The sequence below is a fragment of the Oncorhynchus clarkii genome, chromosome 6, assembly GCF_045791955.1.
Source record: "Oncorhynchus clarkii lewisi isolate Uvic-CL-2024 chromosome 6, UVic_Ocla_1.0, whole genome shotgun sequence".
NCBI lineage: Eukaryota > Metazoa > Chordata > Actinopteri > Salmoniformes > Salmonidae > Oncorhynchus > Oncorhynchus clarkii.
This window is the reverse complement of record NC_092152.1, coordinates 46,747,464-46,765,880: the sequence shown is the minus strand read 5'-3', so window position 1 is coordinate 46,765,880 and position 18,417 is coordinate 46,747,464. Positions and strand designations below refer to the sequence as shown.

At 41.8% G+C, this 18,417-nt stretch overlaps 1 protein-coding gene across 1 annotated transcript in view; it reads right to left on the bottom strand.

Annotated features, from left to right (window-relative positions):
- Positions 1-18,417, bottom strand: part of LOC139411224 (Ras protein-specific guanine nucleotide-releasing factor 2b) — a 202,004-nt gene that overhangs the window by 42,793 nt on the left and 140,794 nt on the right. The window contains exon 18 of the mRNA XM_071157235.1: positions 4,994-5,119. Coding sequence (XP_071013336.1) covers positions 4,994-5,119 — 126 coding nt within the window. The remainder of the gene's footprint in view (positions 1-4,993; positions 5,120-18,417) is intronic.

Here is an 18,417-nt window from a genome sequence, read left to right as displayed (position 1 = left end):
CCACTGTGACTATTAAAACCTACCTTAACCAGAAACCGTTAATAGATGGCAGCATTCGCGCAAAACTTACGTGACTGGGAATATGGCTGAATAGATACAGTGTACTTATTCTCTCCGCAAGGCAATCAAACAAGTGAAATGTCAGTATAGAGACAAAGTGGAGACTCAATTCAACAGCTCAGACACGAGACATATGTGGCATGGTATACAGACAATCACGGACTACAAAAAAAAACCCAGCCACGTCACGGACACTGACGTTCTGCTTCCAGACAAAATAAACACCTTCTTTGCCCGCTTTGAGGATAATACAGTGCCACCGACATGTCCACTACCAAGGACTGTGGGCTCTCTTTCTCCGTGGCTGTCATGAGTAAGACATTTAAACGTGTTAACCCTCACAAGGCTGCAGGCCCAGACGGCGTCCCTAGCCGCGTCCTCAGAGCATGCGCAGACCAGCTGGCTGGTGTATTTACGGACATATTCAATCTCTTCCTATCCCAGTCTGCTGTCCCCACATGCTTCAAGATAGCCACCATTGTTCCTGTACCCAAGAAGGCAAAGGTGACTGAACTAAATGACTATCGCCTCGTAGCACTCACTTCTGTCATCATGAAGTGCTTTGAGAGGCTAGTCAAGGATCATATCAAAGGATCATATCACCTCCACCTTACCTGTCACCCTACAGTTGTGGCCAAAAGTTTTGAAAATGACACAAATATCAATTTTCACAAAATCTGCTACCTCAGTTTGTGTGACGGCAATTTGCATATACTCCAGAATGTTATGAAGAGTGATCAGATGAATTGCAAATAATTGCAAAGTCCCTCTTTGCCATGCAAATGAACTGAATCCTCCAAAAACATTTCCACTGAATTTCAGCCCTGCCACAAAAGGACCAGCTGACATGTCAGTGATTCTCTCGTTAACACAGGTGTGAGTGTTGACGAGGACAAGGCTGGAGATCACTCTATCATGCTGATTGAGTTCGAATAGCAGACTGGAAGCTTCAAAGGGAGGGTGGTGCTTGGAATCATTGTTCTTCCTTTGTCAATCATGGTTGCCTGCAAGGAAACATGTGCCGTCGTCATTGCTTTGCACAAAAAGGGCTTCAAAGGCAAGGATATTGCTGCCAGAAAGATTGCACCTAAATCAACCATTTATTGGATCATCAAGAACTTCAAGGAGAGCGGTTCAATTGTTGTGAAGAAGGCTTCAGGGCGCCCAAGGACGTCAAGCAAGCGCCAGGACTGTCTCCTAAAGTTCATTCAGCTGGGGGATTGGGGCACCACCAGTACAGAGCTTGCTCAAGAATGGCAGCAGGCAGGTGTGAGTGCATCTGCACGCACAGTGAGGCGAATACTTTTGGAGGATGGCCTGGTGTCAAGAAGGGCAGCAAAGAAGCCACTTCTCTTCAGGAAAAACATCATTGACAGACTGATATTCTGCAAAAGGTACAAGGATTGGACTGCTGAGGGCTGGGGTAAAGTCATTGTCTCTGATGAATCCCCTTTCCGATTGTTTGGGGCATCCGGAGAAAAGCTTGTCCGGAGAAGACAAGGTGAGCGCTACCATCAGTCCTGTGTCATGCCAACAGTAATGGTCCTGAGACCATTCATGTGTGGGGTTGCTTCTCAGCCAAGGGAGTGGGCTCACTCACAATTTTGCCTAAGAACACAGCTATGATTAAAGAATGGTACCAACACATCCTCAGAGAGCAACTTCTCCCAACCATCCAGGAACAGTTTGGTGATAAACAATGCCTTTTCCAGCATGATGGAGCACCTTTTGGAGGATAACTAAGTAGCTCGAGGAACAAAGCATCGATATTTTGGGTCCATGGCCAGGAAACTCCCCAGACCTTAATCCCATTGAGTACTTCAATCCTCAAGAGGCGGGTGGACAAACAAAAACCCACAAATTCTGACAAACTCCAATCATTGATTATGCAAGAATGGGTTGCCATCAGTGAGGATGTGGCCCAGAAGTTAATTGACAGCATACTAGGGCAGATTGGTCTTGAAAAAGAAGGGTCAACACTGCAAATATTGACTCTTTACATCAACTTCATGTAATTGTCAATAAAAGCCTCTGGAGATCACTCTATCATGCTGATTGAGTTCGAATAGCAGACTGGAAGCTTCAAAGGGAGGGTGGTGCTTGGAATCATTGTTCTTCCTTTGTCAATCATGGTTGCCTGCAAGGAAACATGTGCCGTCGTCATTGCTTTGCACAAAAAGGGCTTCAAAGGCAAGGATATTGCTGCCAGAAAGATTGCACCTAAATCAACCATTTATTGGATCATCAAGAACTTCAAGGAGAGCGGTTCAATTGTTGTGAAGAAGGCTTCAGGGCGCCCAAGGACGTCAAGCAAGCGCCAGGACTGTCTCCTAAAGTTCATTCAGCTGGGGGATTGGGGCACCACCAGTACAGAGCTTGCTCAAGAATGGCAGCAGGCAGGTGTGAGTGCATCTGCACGCACAGTGAGGCGAATACTTTTGGAGGATGGCCTGGTGTCAAGAAGGGCAGCAAAGAAGCCACTTCTCTTCAGGAAAAACATCATTGACAGACTGATATTCTGCAAAAGGTACAAGGATTGGACTGCTGAGGGCTGGGGTAAAGTCATTGTCTCTGATGAATCCCCTTTCCGATTGTTTGGGGCATCCGGAGAAAAGCTTGTCCGGAGAAGACAAGGTGAGCGCTACCATCAGTCCTGTGTCATGCCAACAGTAATGGTCCTGAGACCATTCATGTGTGGGGTTGCTTCTCAGCCAAGGGAGTGGGCTCACTCACAATTTTGCCTAAGAACACAGCTATGATTAAAGAATGGTACCAACACATCCTCAGAGAGCAACTTCTCCCAACCATCCAGGAACAGTTTGGTGATAAACAATGCCTTTTCCAGCATGATGGAGCACCTTTTGGAGGATAACTAAGTAGCTCGAGGAACAAAGCATCGATATTTTGGGTCCATGGCCAGGAAACTCCCCAGACCTTAATCCCATTGAGTACTTCAATCCTCAAGAGGCGGGTGGACAAACAAAAACCCACAAATTCTGACAAACTCCAATCATTGATTATGCAAGAATGGGTTGCCATCAGTGAGGATGTGGCCCAGAAGTTAATTGACAGCATACTAGGGCAGATTGGTCTTGAAAAAGAAGGGTCAACACTGCAAATATTGACTCTTTACATCAACTTCATGTAATTGTCAATAAAAGCCTTTGACACTTATGAAATGCTAGTAATTATACTTCAGTATTCCATAGTAACATCTGACAAAATATCTAAAGACACTGAAGCAGCAAACTTTGTGGGAATTAATATTTGTGTCATTCTCAAAACTTTTGGCCTGACTGTAGACCCACTTCAATTTGCTTACAGCCCCAATAGGTCCACAGATGATGCAATCACCATAACACTGCTCTATCCCACCTGGACAAAAGGAACACCTACCTGAGAATGCTATTCATTGACTATAGTTCAGCATTCAACACGATAGTGCCCTCAAAGCTCATCACTAAGCTAAGGACCCTGGGACTAAACACCTCCCTCTGCAACTTGATCCTGGACTTCCTGATGGGCCGCCCCCAGGTGGTAAGAGTAGGTAACAACACATCTGCCACGCTGATCCTCAACACGGGGGCCCCTCAGGGTTGCGTGCTCAGTCCCCTCCTGTACTCCCTCTTCACCTATGACTACATGGCCAGGCACGACTCCAACACCATCATTAAGTTTGCCGATGACAAAGCAGTCGTAGGCCTGATCACCGACAACGATGAGACAGCCTAGGGAGGAGGTCAGAGACCTAGCCGTGTGATGCCAGGACACTAAGCTATCCCTCAACGCGATCAAGAGAAAGGAGATGATTGTGGACCGAGCACGCCCCCATTCTCATCAACAGGGCTGTAGTGGAGCAGGTTGAGAGCTTCAAGTTCCTTGGTGTCCACATCACCAACAAACTATCACACCGGTACCGGAGAGCCAAGTCTAGGTCCTAAAGGCTTCTTATCAGCTTCTACCCCTAAGCCATAAGACTTCTGAACAGCTAATCAAATCACCCCCTCCCTTTACGTTGCTATTATTCTCTGGTTATTATCTATGCATAGTCACTTTAGCTCTACCTACATCTACATATTACCTCAATTACCTCGACTAACCTATGTCCCCCACACATTGACTCTGTACCGGTACCCCCTGTATATAGCCCCGCTAATGTTATTTTACTGCTGCTCTTGTAAAGCCCTTAACCATCAATGCAGTTCTAAGAAAAATAAGTGTTAAGTAAGAAATAGATAAGTAAAACACTTAAATAAAAAAAACTAATGGTTAAAGAGCAGCAGTAAAATAACATTAAGCATTTCACTCTCTACAGTTGTATTGAATACTGTTGTATTCGGCGCATGTGACAAATACAATTTGATTTGATTTGATACTCATCTGTACAAAATATAAATTGGTTTGAATTTATTATGTACACAAATGGACATCCAGGAGAATTGGGCGGCAGGTAGCCTAGTGGTTAGAGTGTTGGGCCTGTAACCAAAGTTTGGTGGATAAAATCCCCAAGCTGACAAGCTAAAAATCTGTCGTTCTGCCCCTGAACAAGGCAGTTAACCCACTGTTCCTAGGCCATTATTGTAAATAAATAAAAAATCCTAACTGATTTGCCTAGTTAAATAAAGGTTAAATATAGAATGTTCAAAAAAGTATTATGTAGATCAAATATAACTGTCATATAGATTGGAATAGTATAGGAGATTGTGTTTGCTATTTATTCTATTTCTATCTTCAACATACAGTTCCAGATACAGCCCTGCCATTAGTTGAAGGCAGCAAATCCAATAGTTTCCGAAAAGTAATACCTTTCTGAGATCTGTATTCAAATAGTTAACTATTTGTCCCCCCCAAATAAATAGTTTCTTTCCACGAAGCACAGTTTAAACCGTAGTTGTGTCAGGTCTGACACACAAACATACGCACACACATTTACCTCCAGGCTGCCTGTAGCGGAAGTGTCGTGGGGTGGAGGGGGAGCGGCAGGGAGAGACCTCTCCTGATTCGCTGTTCTGAGGCGACTCAGGGATGAACTTGTCCATTGAGACAGACTCCAAGACAGCTAAGCAGAAAATGACACACTATTGTCAATCACACAATGGCAACAACAACGGCGTCATGTAGAACAGTGAGTCAGCATGCCTGGCTGGTCTAGCTGTAATGCTGCAGCCTCCAGCACACACGTCTACAGTGACGGCATAGGTTTGAGTCTGGCATAAGGCCCTTTGTCACAATCTCATCCTCTATCTCTATCAGTTAAATAAAATCAGAAAATACCTTAAAAAACAGAAAAGTGAATACTTCACTCACACACACTCTCTCACACAGATAAATACTCGGGGTACACGGGGAAAATGTAGGGGGGCCCTCAACCGCATTTTGACACCGAATCAAGAAGTCTTCCCTGTAACTGTCTTCATAAACTCAGAGGACTACAGAGCCACTTTAGATGAATATCCTGCACTGTGTGTGTGTGTGTGTGTGTGTGTGTGGCATGCGTGTGTGTGTGTGCGCAGTGTCCAATAAGCGATATGCTTAGGAGTGTGAAAATGATTGACACGTCTAAAGATTTGTATAAATAAAGTAGTCAAAAGTTTTGTATTTGATCCCATATTCCTGGCACGCATTGATGACATCAAGCTTGTGACTCTAAAAACTTGTTGGATGCATTTGCAGTAAGTTTTGGTTGTGTTTCAGATTACTTCCTTATATTATATTTTTTTGCCCAATAGAAATGTATGGTAAATAATGTATTGTGTCATTTTGGAGTCAATTTGATTATAAATAAGAACATGAGAGAAAAGGGAAACCTGCAATGCTGCTATTGCTAGTATCACCGTGTAAGCTTTACGTATCGAGGGGACTAGGAGCTACAGCAGGACGTGGTAATTAACCTCTCCAGAAAATAACTCACTGACGCTCAAGTCTCAGTCTTATCTAAGGGCCTCTGTGCAGACAAACCATTTGATACGAAAGATGAATTAATTAATTCCCAAAATACTGCTTCTAACCTAGAGACCCAACAAATAACTATTACTCATTTTATTCCCAAAAGCAAATTATGTCCAATGGTTAACAACTCCTCAGTTAATACCTATTGTAGGTTAGTCATACAAGAAGTTGTGCCTGTATATACGAGAAAACGAACCACATTCAGAAAACCTCACCAGGACAGAAGAAACAGGCACTCAATGAACAAATGAAAGACTTTGTTAATCAAACCTGCAGACAAGGGGGGTGCTGTGGTCATTTTAGACTATGAAAAATACAAAAAATGTATTGAACTTGATGCAGCTTATTAAGAAAAGATCATTCATCTTCATGAATACATTTTAAATTTGACCAAACGGCTTGAACTGAATAAGGATTCCATTAAGCTATCAGCATCTTCAAATGCTTCCTGTCAAAACATCCAAGAGGATCATAATGGGACCTTCCTGGACTACGATACATTTCCACCACTGCACCCCTCTACTAGTTAGAACCAGAAAATGGCTGCTCGTCGTTCGACTCCAGGTGAGCGTAAATGGATGCGTGTCGGAACCAGAAAGAAGGAGAAGAATCGTTCTCGGCACACCTGCCTTCTTCCCCCGTGTCCGGACTTAAGACTTTCAAATCGCTTTGAGCCCCTGTTCCAGCTGTCTTCTGCCGGGGACTTGGGTGTTCCCTCCATGGCGGTGGATGTCCCTCCAGCTACCTCTCCCTGTCCTAGTCAATCAATCGCCAGGGCACAGCCTTGACCACCCAGCCCCCCTCCTCTGGGGCGTGGTCTCTGGATCAGAGCTCTGTTCGTTTGGCTGTTGTAGCCTGCACGCAGCCTGCGTCTCAGCAGCCCTCTACTGATTCTGTGGCTGGCCTCACAATCAGCTTCGACACAGCAGAGGCAGGATCATTCTGGCTATTGTGATAGGGAGTTCGATGGTGAGGTATATATTTGTACCAGGGGCAAAGACTTTGTGTCTTCCCAGGGCAAACGTTCAGGATATCACCACGTTGCTTCCTGAGGCTGTGTGTCAGTCAACGGGGGCTGATACTGTCATGGTTCACTTGGGGTCGAATGACATTATGATGGGCAGCTCAGAACAGCTGAAGATGGATTTTAAAGAACTGATTGGGTCTCTACTTGACACCAACGAATGCCACATAATATCTGGCCCTCTGCCTTCCATAAATCATGACATTGAACAGTTCAGCAGACTTTTAGCTCTCCGTAACTGTCTACAAGACTATTGTAGCTCTGTGGTTTTAACATTTATTGACAACCCAAAAATGTAGGTTCTTGGATCCTTTCACAGCATTATAAGGCTGCGTTGAGAGAATGATTTGTCAATGACCCAAGCCCAGCTCATTTAATCCCTACCATTGTGTCGCTGAGTTGTCATACTGCTTCAGCAAATGTACATTATCCCAAGGGCATTGAAAGACACAATGTAAGTAACCTAATGTATGTCCATCTCACTATCCTGCCTCTGCTGATCCTACAGCTATTGTATGTGGTAATCAGATGCCTATTAACCAGATAAATACTGTTAGGACTGAGGTGGTGTGCACAAGCAGGAAGTCCACTGTGTGCAGCTCACCCTGCACTAACATAAATAATCCAAGCATGTCTACCTCTGCTAAGCTTCCCAGTAAAGCAAGAACAACATTCAAAGACCCCAGAAAAGTGTTAAAATAGCCCACGTTAACATATGTAGCTTAAGAAACAAGGTTCATGAAATCAATAATTTGCTAGTAACAGGTGACATTCATATTCTGACAATCTCTGTAACTGACTTAGATAATTCCTTCGATGATACAGTGGTAGAAATACATGGTTATAAGATCTACAGAAAAGACAGAAATGGCAAAGGTGGAGGTGTGGATGTTTATATTCAGAACCACATTCCTGTAAAGCTTACAAAGGATCTCCTGTTAAATACTGTTGAAGTAATATGGCTACAGGTTCATCTGCCTCACTTAAAGCCCATTCTTGTCACAGTTTCTGTTTTATTTTGAGTGTGTTTCCTTAGGTTACCACTGGTTACCACTGGAGGGCACTCTTACCTTGTTTCTATCGTTATCCTGATTGTTTCTTATTGGTTTCACCTATGTGAAATATAGAATATGTTTCAAAATAATTCTACATGCTACCATGATTATGGATAATCCTGAATAAATTGTGAATTTTGAATAATTAAAAAGTTAGAGGGTCAAAGGTCATACCCCCAAGACATGCTCTCTAACCATTACCAATAACAAGTATGAGGTATAATCTTTGACTCTCTATCACTTTCTCACTCACTTGTTAATCAAAACCTCTTTCTGCCTCCCGGGTGGTTTAAGGGCGCTGTACTACAGCGCCAGCTGTGCCACCAGAGACTCTGGGTTCGCGCCCAGGCTCTGTCGTTACCGGACGCGACCGGGAGGTCTGTGGGGCGACGCACAATTGGCCTGGCGTCGTCCGGGTTAGGGAGGGTTTGGCCGGTAGGGATATCCTTGTCTCATCGCGCACCAGCGACTCCTGTGGCGGGCCGGGCGCAGTGCGCGCTAACCAAGGTTGCCAGGTGCACAGTGTTTCCTCCAACACATTGGTGCGGCTGGCTTCCGGGTTGGATGCGTGCTGTGTTAAGAAACAGTGCGGCTTGGTTGGGTTGTGTATCGGAGGACGCATGACTTTCAACCTTCGTCTCTCCCGAGCCCGTACGGGAGTTGTAGCGATGAGAAAAGATAGTAGCTACTAAAAACAATTGGATACCACAGAATTGGGGAGAAAAAGGGGTAAAATTTCAAAAAAATAAAAAATAAAAAATAAAAAAAACTCTTTCTCTGAGCAATTATATTAGTATAAAATACTATACTTTTTTTGGAGCATACAATATAGATCAGTGTTTGAATTATTTATTTTATACAGTCATTATCGCTGATCTTTATCAAGGGTGTCAATAATTTCGGACCCCACTATATATGTATACATATACACAACCTTAGCATACCAGACATTAGGAACACCTTCCTAATATTGAGTTGCACCCCCCAGTTCTAACAAGTGACATCAATAAGGGCTTTCACCTGGATTCACCTGGTCAGTCTGTCCTCAAAAGTGCAGATGTTCTTCCTTTTTCATTTTTTTGGAATAGAAACACCATAATATTAATCAAATTAATTAAGCTACATTTCTTAAAATCAATCCCATATACTATGTTCTTCAAAAAAAAGGGTTTAAATTCTCTAGTAGAGCCAATAACTTTAGGTTATTTGTTAACAAAATAATTTTCTTTTACATTTTCTTTTTTTATTTCACCTTTATTAAACCTCTCTGGGAAATGTGGGACGGTAGCGTCCCACCCCGCCAACAGCCAGTGAAAGTGCATGGCGCCAAATTCAAAACAACAAAAATCTCATAATTAAAATTCCTCAAGCATACAAGTATTTTACACCATTTTAAAGATACAATTCTTGTTAATCCAGCCACAGTGTCTGATTTCAAAAAGGATTTACAGCGAAAGCACACCAAATGATTATGTTAGGTCACCACCAAGTCACAGAAAAATACAGCCATTTTCCAACCAAAGAGAGGAGTCACAAAAAGCACAAATAGAGATAAAATTAATCACTAACCTTTGATCTTCATCCGATGACACTCATAGGACTTCATGTTACACAATACATGTTTGTTTTGTTCGATAAAGTGCATATTTATAACCAAAAATCTCATTTTACATTGCCGTGTTATGTTCAGCAGTTCCAAAACATGCAGTGATTTTGCAGAGAGCCACATCAATTTAAAGAAATACTCAAAATAAACATAAGAGATACAACTATTATACATGGAACTTTAGACAAACTTCTCCTTAATGCAACCGCTGTGTCAGATTTCAAAAAAACTTTTCGGAAAAAGCATACCATGCAGTAATCTGAGCCCAAACAAGCTAAAAAGATGTCCGCCATGTTGTGGAGTCAACATTAGTCAGAAATAGCATTAGAAATATTCACTTACCTTTGATGATCTTCATCAGAATGCACTCCCAGGAATTCCAATTCCAATTGATTTGTTCGATAAAGTTAATGTGCAAACACCTCCTTTTGTTAGCGCGTTTGGTAAATAAATCCAAATTCACGACTCGCGTGCAAGTACAGCGGAAAGGTCGGACGAAAAGTCCAAAAAGTTCCGTTACAATCCGTAAAAACATGTCAAACGAAGTATAGAATCAATCTTTAAGATGTTTTTATCATAAATCTTCAATAATGTTCCAACCGGAGAATTCCTTTTGTCTGTAGAAAAGCAAGGTAACTTTCACATGAACGCACGTCACAAGCCCATGGCACTCTGCCAGACACCTGGCTCAATACCCTCTCATTCAGCCCCCCTTCACAGTAGAAGCCTGAAACAACATTCTAAAGACTGTTGACATCTAGTGGAAGCATTGGGAAGTGCAAAATGAACCCACAGACACTGTATATTGGAATGGCAATGAGTTGAAGAACTACAAACCTCAGATTTCCCACTTCCTGGTTGTATTGAACACAGATAGACCCGTCTTCAATTTGATCGATTATTAACGTTTAAAAATACCTAAAGTTGTATTACAAAAGTAGTTTGAAATGTTTTGGCAAAGTTTACAGGTAACTTTTGAGATATTTTGTAGTGCAAATTGGAAGCTGTTTTTTTCTGGATCAAATGCGCCAAATAAATTGATATTTTGGATATATATGGACGGAATTAATCGAACAAAAAGACCAATTGTGATGTTTATGGGACATATTGGAGTGCCAACAAAAGAAGCTCGTCAAAGGTAAGGCATGTTTTATATTTTATTTCTGCGTTTTGTGTAGCGCCTGCAGGGTTGAAATATGCTACAAACTCTCTTTGTTTACTGTTGTGCTATCATCAGATAATAGCTTCTTATGCTTTCGCCCCAAAAGCCTTTTTAAAATCTGATAGGTTGGCTGGATTCACAACGAGTGTAGCTTTAATTTAGTATCTTACATGTGTGATTTAATGAAAGTTAGATTTTTATATCATTTTATTTGAATTTGCCGCGCTGCATTTTCCCTGGCTTTTGGCCAAGTGGGACGCAAGCGTCCCCTATACCTTAAGAAGTTTTAACCAACGGGCCTTTACACCCATGAATGTGTATCAATAATGTGTCACTATTTCTGAGGATATATTATGTATTGTTGTCTCTGATAGAGTTCAGTGTGTCAAATCAGAGGGCCTGTTGTCTGGACCTCTGACAGTCTCTATGGGTGTGCCACAGGGTTCAATTCTCGGACCGACTCTCTTTTCTGTATACATCAATGATGTTGCTCTTGCTGCTGGTGATTCTCTGATCCACCTCTACGCAGACGACACCATACTGTATACTTCTGGCCCCTCCTTGAACACTGTGTTAACTAACCTCCAGACGAGCTTCAATGCCATACAACTCTCCTTCCGTGGCCTCCAACTGCTCTTAAAGGCAAGTAAAACTAAATACATGCTTTTCAATCGATCGCTGCCCGCTCCTGCTCGCCTGTCCAGCATCACTACTCTGGACGGCTCTGACTTAGAATATGTGGACAACTACAAATACCTGGGTGTCTGGCTAGACTGTAAACTCTCCTTCCAGACTCATATTAAGCATCTCCAATCCAAAATTAAATCTAGAATTGGCTTCCTATATCGCAACAAAGCATCCTTCACTCATGCTGCCAAACATACCCTCGTAAAACTGACCATCCTACCGATCCTCGACTTCGGTGATGTCATCTATAAAATAGCCTCCAACACTCTACTCAACAAACTGGATGCAGTCTATCACAGTGCCATCCGTTTTGTCACCAAAGCCCCATACACTACCCACCATTGCGACCTGTACGCTCTCGTTGGTTGGCCCTCGCTTCATACTCATCGCCAAACCCACAGGCTACAGATTATCTACAAGTCTCTGCTAGGTAAAGCCCCGCCTTATCTCAGCTCACTGGTCACCATAGCAGCACCCACTTGTAGCACGCGCTCCAGCAGGTATATCTCACTGGTCACCCCCAAAGCCAAATCCTCCTTTGGTCATCTTTCCTTCCAGTTCTCTGCTGCCCATGACTGGAACGAATTGCAAAAATCTCTGAAGCTGGAGACTCACATCTCCCTGACTGGCTTTAAGCACCAGCTGTCAGAGCAGTTTACAGATCACTGCACCTGTACTTAGCCTATCTGTAAACAGCCCATCTACCTACTCCAGTATCTCTACCTGCACATTCATCTTCTGCCGATCTACCATTCCAGTGTTTAATTGCTATATTGTAATTACTTCGCCACCATGGCCTATTTATTTCCTTAACTTACCTAATTTGCACTCACTGTATATATAGACTTTTTGTTTTCTTTTGTTCTACTGTATTATTGACTGTATGTTTTGTTTATTCCATGTGTAACTCTGTGTTGTTGTATGTGTCGAATTGCTACGCTTTATCTTGGCCAAGTCGCAGTTGCAAATGAGAACTTGTTATCAACTAGCCTACCTGGTTAAATAAAGGTGAAATAAATTAAATAAATACATTGTTCAGAAGATGTAATATAAATGTGTTTTTATCTCATGATTTATTTTACATGCTATCAGATTGTCTTTTGGGCGTCTCTGGACAGGAACGGGCCAGCAGACCTGACCACTTCATCTTGGGCCATCCTTCCCGGAGTGCTGTCTGTTCTAAGTTCTAACATGCAGAGGTAAGTCTCGATGTCATCATCCTCCGTTAACTTCATAAAAAATTGATTGGGATGAGATTCAGTCTGCGTTTCTCCTCGCAGCTTCTTGACTTCCTCAAGCAGGCAGACAGTCTGTAGACACTGTTCTTCCAGCATTCATTTGTGAATGTTCTGTTGCGCCCAAACGAATTGAGCTGTCAACTTGTCCATACTGATACTACATAAACGTCAACCCTGGTCTGACCACATTGTCAGAATGCCTGCATTCTCCACCACTTGTGGCAGACCAAGGTTTTTGATTTAGACGTTGACACAGATCAGTCTCATCCAGGAGACCTCTTCCGGAATACCGCCTTCTGGGCTCCAGGGAATGTTGTCTCCTCTGGGATAAAACACAGAGCCCCTCGGTTCTAGCAAGCCGTGAGGATGTCTATCCAGTAGCAAGCTCTCGCCACCTCCAAACCTCCCGTGGCTGCCCTCCTGGCAGCTTTATGGGCCCCATATGGCTGATGAGCAATCGGCCCCTTGATTACTCACCAGTCTCAATCAGCCTCAATTAGTCTTGGCCAGAGGACCCATCGAGACCTGGCACGTCCATCAGAGGGAGCCAACACCGCGTGATGTAGACTCTGTCTGTCACCAGGCCTCAATGAGTCTCCCCCAATCAGATGCCCAGATATTTATAAGCGGGGACATGATTAATGGGGGCACCAACCAATGGACATATGCATAAATCATCAGATACATTTTTACCTGAATTGGAAAATAACATCCCTGCATAAAGTATCAATTTCACTTCAACAAAGGCTTTCTGCAAAGAACTGAAGGCAGACTGGAGCTCCAAAAGAGCCTGGCCAACCGTGGGGCAATAGCATACACAACTGTTTGCAGAAAGCCTTTGTTGAACTGAAATTGGTACTTAATACAGGTCAAAACAAGTATATGTTATCTCTCAAAACATTTTAAAAAAAATGGGTGGTGCCCACATTGATTGTGTCCCCTATGGGCATCTGGATTGAAGAATAGCTATCTCTTAAAAAGCATATTGATAAGTTAGTTAAGAAGTTGAGAATAAAAATGGTCTTCTTTAGAAATAGGTGATGCCTCTTCGCTAAATAGCAAAAAGCAAATCATTCAGTCAACATTCCTGCCAGTTCTAGACTATCTACACTGAGTGTACAGAACATTAGGAGCACCTTCATAATATTTAGTTGCACCCCCCTTTTCCCTCAGAACAGCCTCAATTCATCGGGGCATGTACTACAAGTTGTCGACAGCGTTCCACAGGAATGCAGGCCCATGTTGACTCCAATGCTTCCCACAAGTGTGCCAAGTTGCCTGGATGTCCTTTGGGTGGTGGACCATTCTTGATACACACCGGAAACCGTTGAGCATGAAAACCCCAGTAGCGTTGCAGTTCATGACACACTCAAATATATGTGCCTGGCACCTACTACCATACACCATTCAAAGGCAATTTAATGTTTTGTCTTGCCCATTCATCCTTTGAATGGCACACATACACAATCCATGTCTCAATTGTCTCAAGGCTTAAAAATCCTTCTTTAACCTGTCTCATCTCCTTCATCTACACTGATTGAAGTGGATTTAATAGGTGATATCAATAAGGGATTTGTATTTATTAGGGATCCCCATTAGCTGCTCTTCTTGGGGTCCAAACACATTAAAGCACTTACATTGCATATAAAACAAAAGATAAAACAGTACATCATATAACACTATTAAACCACTACATATCTACAATACAAAATGTACAATAAAATATGTATAATACCACCATTCAACAATTTTACAATGTATGCGTATGTCTGTACCGGTGTGTGTGTCTTCACAGTCCTCGCTGTTCCATAAGGTGTATTTTAACCTGTTTTTATATCTGATTCAACTGCTTGCATCAGTTAACTGATGTGAAATAGAGTTCCATGTAGTCATGGCACTATGCAGTACTGTGTGCCTCCCGTAGTCTGTTCTGGACTTGGGGACTGTGACGAGACCTCTGGTGGTATGTCTTGTGGGGTATTCATGCGTGTCCGAGCTGTGTCCCAATGGTTTAAACAGACTGCTCGGTACATTCAGCTTGTCAACACTTTTTACAAAAACAAATGATGAAGTAATCTCTCTTCCACTTTGAGCCAGGAGAGACTGACATGCATATCATTAATGTTAGCTCTCCGTGTACTTTTAAGGGCCCGCCGTGTTCTGAACCAATAGCAATTTTCCTAAGTTTACTCAAAGCCAGTGGCATGGCGTTAGCAAATATTGAAAAAATTAAGGGGCCTAAACTGCTGCCCTGGGGAACTCCTGAATCTACCTGGATTATGTTTGAGAGGCTTCTATTAAAGAACACCCTCTGTGTTCTGTTAGACAGGTAACTCTTTGTCCACAATATTGCAGGAGGTGTAAAGACATTACACATACGTTTTTTCATCAGCAGACTATGATCGAAAATGTGAAAAGCTGCACTGAAGTCTAACAAAAATCCCCTACAATATTTTTATCATCAAATTCTCTCAGCCAATCATCAGTCATTTGTGTAAGTGCTGTGCCTGTTTAATGTTCTTCCCTATAGGCGTGCTGAAATTTGTTTACTGTATTATATCTGCTCAAACACCATTTTTCCAAAAGTTTACAAAGGGTTGGCTATTTGAGCCAGTAAAGGAGGCTTTACTATCCTTAAGTAGGGGAATAATTTTTCTAGTAGGCTTATATTGAAGATATGGCAAATAGGAGTGACAAATAGGAGGGGCAATATCGTCCGCTATTATCCTCAGTAATTTTCCATCCAGATTGTCAGACCCCGGTGGATTGTCATTGTTGATAGACAATCAGTTTTGCCCACTTATTTTATGGAAATCAAAAGTACAATGCTCATCTTTCAAAATTTGGTAAACTATACTTGGATGTGTAGTATCGGAGTTTGTTGCTGGCATGTCATGCCTAAGTTTGCTTATCTTTCCAATGAAAAAGGAATTAAAGTAGTTGGCATTACCAGTGGGTTGTGTGATGAATGAGTCATCTGATTCAATGAATGAAAGAGAAGAGTTCCCAAAATGTCATTTAAGATGCTCCAAAGCTTTTTAATAACATTCTTTATATTATTCATTTCTGTTTCATAGTGTAATTTATTTTTATTTAGTCACATGATTTCTTCATTTGCAGTATGTTTGCCAATTGATTGGGCTGCCAGACTTATTTGCCATACCTTTTACCTCATCTCTTTCAACCATACCATTTTTCAATTCCTCATCAATCCAAGGGGATATAACAGTATTTACAGTCATTTTCTTAACTGGAATAAGCAATTTCATAAATGTGTCAAGTGCAGCATCTGGTTACTCCTCATTACACACAACAGACCAGCAAATATGATTTACATCATCAACATCTGACCTCTTATACAATATATTAGGCCCAGTCTTTGGAATTTTGGTTTTCCGAGATATGGCTACTATATTGTGATCACTACATCCTATGGATTTGGATACTGCTTGAAATCAAATTTCTGCAGCATTAGTAAAGCTGTAATCAATACATGTTGATGGTTTCATTCCTGTGCTGTTTGTAACTAATGGGCAGCTTGATGAAAGCCAGTCAATATTTAAATCACCCAGACAATATACTTCTCTGTTGATATCACATACATTTTCAAGCATTTCACACATATCCAGATACGGACTGTTAGCAGTTGGTGGCCTATAGCAGCTTCCCACAGGAATGGGCTTTATGTGAGGCAGATGAACCTGCAGCCATATTACTTCAACAGTATTTAACATTAGATTGTCTCTAAGCTTTACAGGAATGTGGTTCTGAATATTGACCGCAGCACTGGCATTTCTGTCTTTTCGGGTAGATGTCATAGCCATATATTGCTACCACTGTATCATTACAGGAATTATCTAAGTGAGTTTCAGAGATAGTCAGAATATGAATGTCACCTGTTACAAGAAAGTTATTGACTTCATGAATCTTGTTTCTTATGTTAATATGGGCTATTTTTAGCACTTTTCTGGGTTGCTTGATTGTTTTTAATGCTTAACTTGGGAGCTTATGAGCTCATGTTATTTATAATCGAGCTGATAGTGCACGGTCAGTCATTCCTGTAGAGTATCTTCTGTTTCCAGAAGGTGTCAAAGTTATCTATAAAATTGATTCCAACAGAGCTACAGCAATCTTTTAGCCAGATGTGTAATGCCAGTAGCCTGCTGAATCTTTCACACCTACTGCCCAACAACGGTACCGGACCAGAAATGATTGGCCGCTTTTTGGAATCTTTCAATGCTAGAATCAGTTCCTTAAAATCAATTTTCAAAGCTAGAATCAGTTCCTTAAAATCAATTTTCAAAGGTTCCTAGCCCTCCTGATGTCATTTGACCCCACATGGACAATGACAGCGTCACCTCCCAAGCATCTATCGCAGAATGGTCGGAAGCAGCCTTGTGATGTCCTGTACTAGTGCTCCTGGGTAGAACTGGGAACTAAGATTTTTCTCACCATAGTGCTGCTGATGTTGAAAGCAGGTGAAAGCTGGAGAAGTACGGATGTTCTTTCGCCTATAGTGGTTTAAAAGACCCCTTGAGGACCGAAGTGTGGTGTGGCCCGATGGACCAGAGCCGGCTGTAGTATATGTGGTAGAGACGCCCTGGGCTGGAGACAGGGTAGAGGATGAGGGAGCAGGAATCTCCGGAAGCAGGTGGGCGAAACTGTTGGTCAGCAGGATGGGATTCCCAAAATCCATTTCAGCCCCATTCACCAAAGACCTCTGCCTTGGGATCATAGCTTTCACCTGGATTCACTTGGTTGGTCTATGTCATGTTTTGTACACTCAGTGTATATGAATGCACCTGCCACTACACTAAATTGGATGCAGTTTATCACAACACATTATGCTTTATTACAGGCAAATTGTTCAGTACACATCACTGCATTCTGTATCAGAAAGTAGGATGGCCCTCTCTGAAATCTTGTACAGTAAATCGATGCATTGCTCTCTTTTTGTTTATAAAGCTCTCTTGCAAACTTCCGCCGTACCTTACTTCATTGTTAAAAATGTGTGAAATTATATTTTATATTAATACAATTGCTTAGAGAAAAAAATATATATATTATACTTTTTTTTATTGACACCCTAAAAATTCTTATAAATAAAGTAGTGAAATGTTCAATATTTGGTCCCATATTCCTAGCATGCAATGACTGCATCAAATTTGTGACCACAAACTTGTTGGATTAATTTGCAGAAATTGTATGTAATGTGTTGTCATTTTGGAGTCATTTGTAGTATTCACAAATAAGAATATAATATGTTACGGGTATAAGAGTCTAGTTACATTTTCAGATATATGTTTCTAATTTAGTCAGAAAGTTATTTTTATTGCAAGTTAAACAATACTGTTAGCTAGCATTAGCTTGCTGGCTTACATTACGTGTATGATCTGTGTAGTAATATTATTCTAATCAGAAATCAGCAGCAAAAGGTGGCGCTACAAAGTATTAACTTAAGGGGGCTGAATAATTTTGCACGCCCAATTTTTCAGTTTTTGATTTGTTAAAAAAGTTTGAAATATCCAATAAATGTCGTTCCACTTCATGATTGTGTCCCACTTGTTGTTGATTCTTCACAAAAAAATACAGTTTTATATCTTTATGTTTGAAGCCTGAAATGTGGCAAAAGGTCG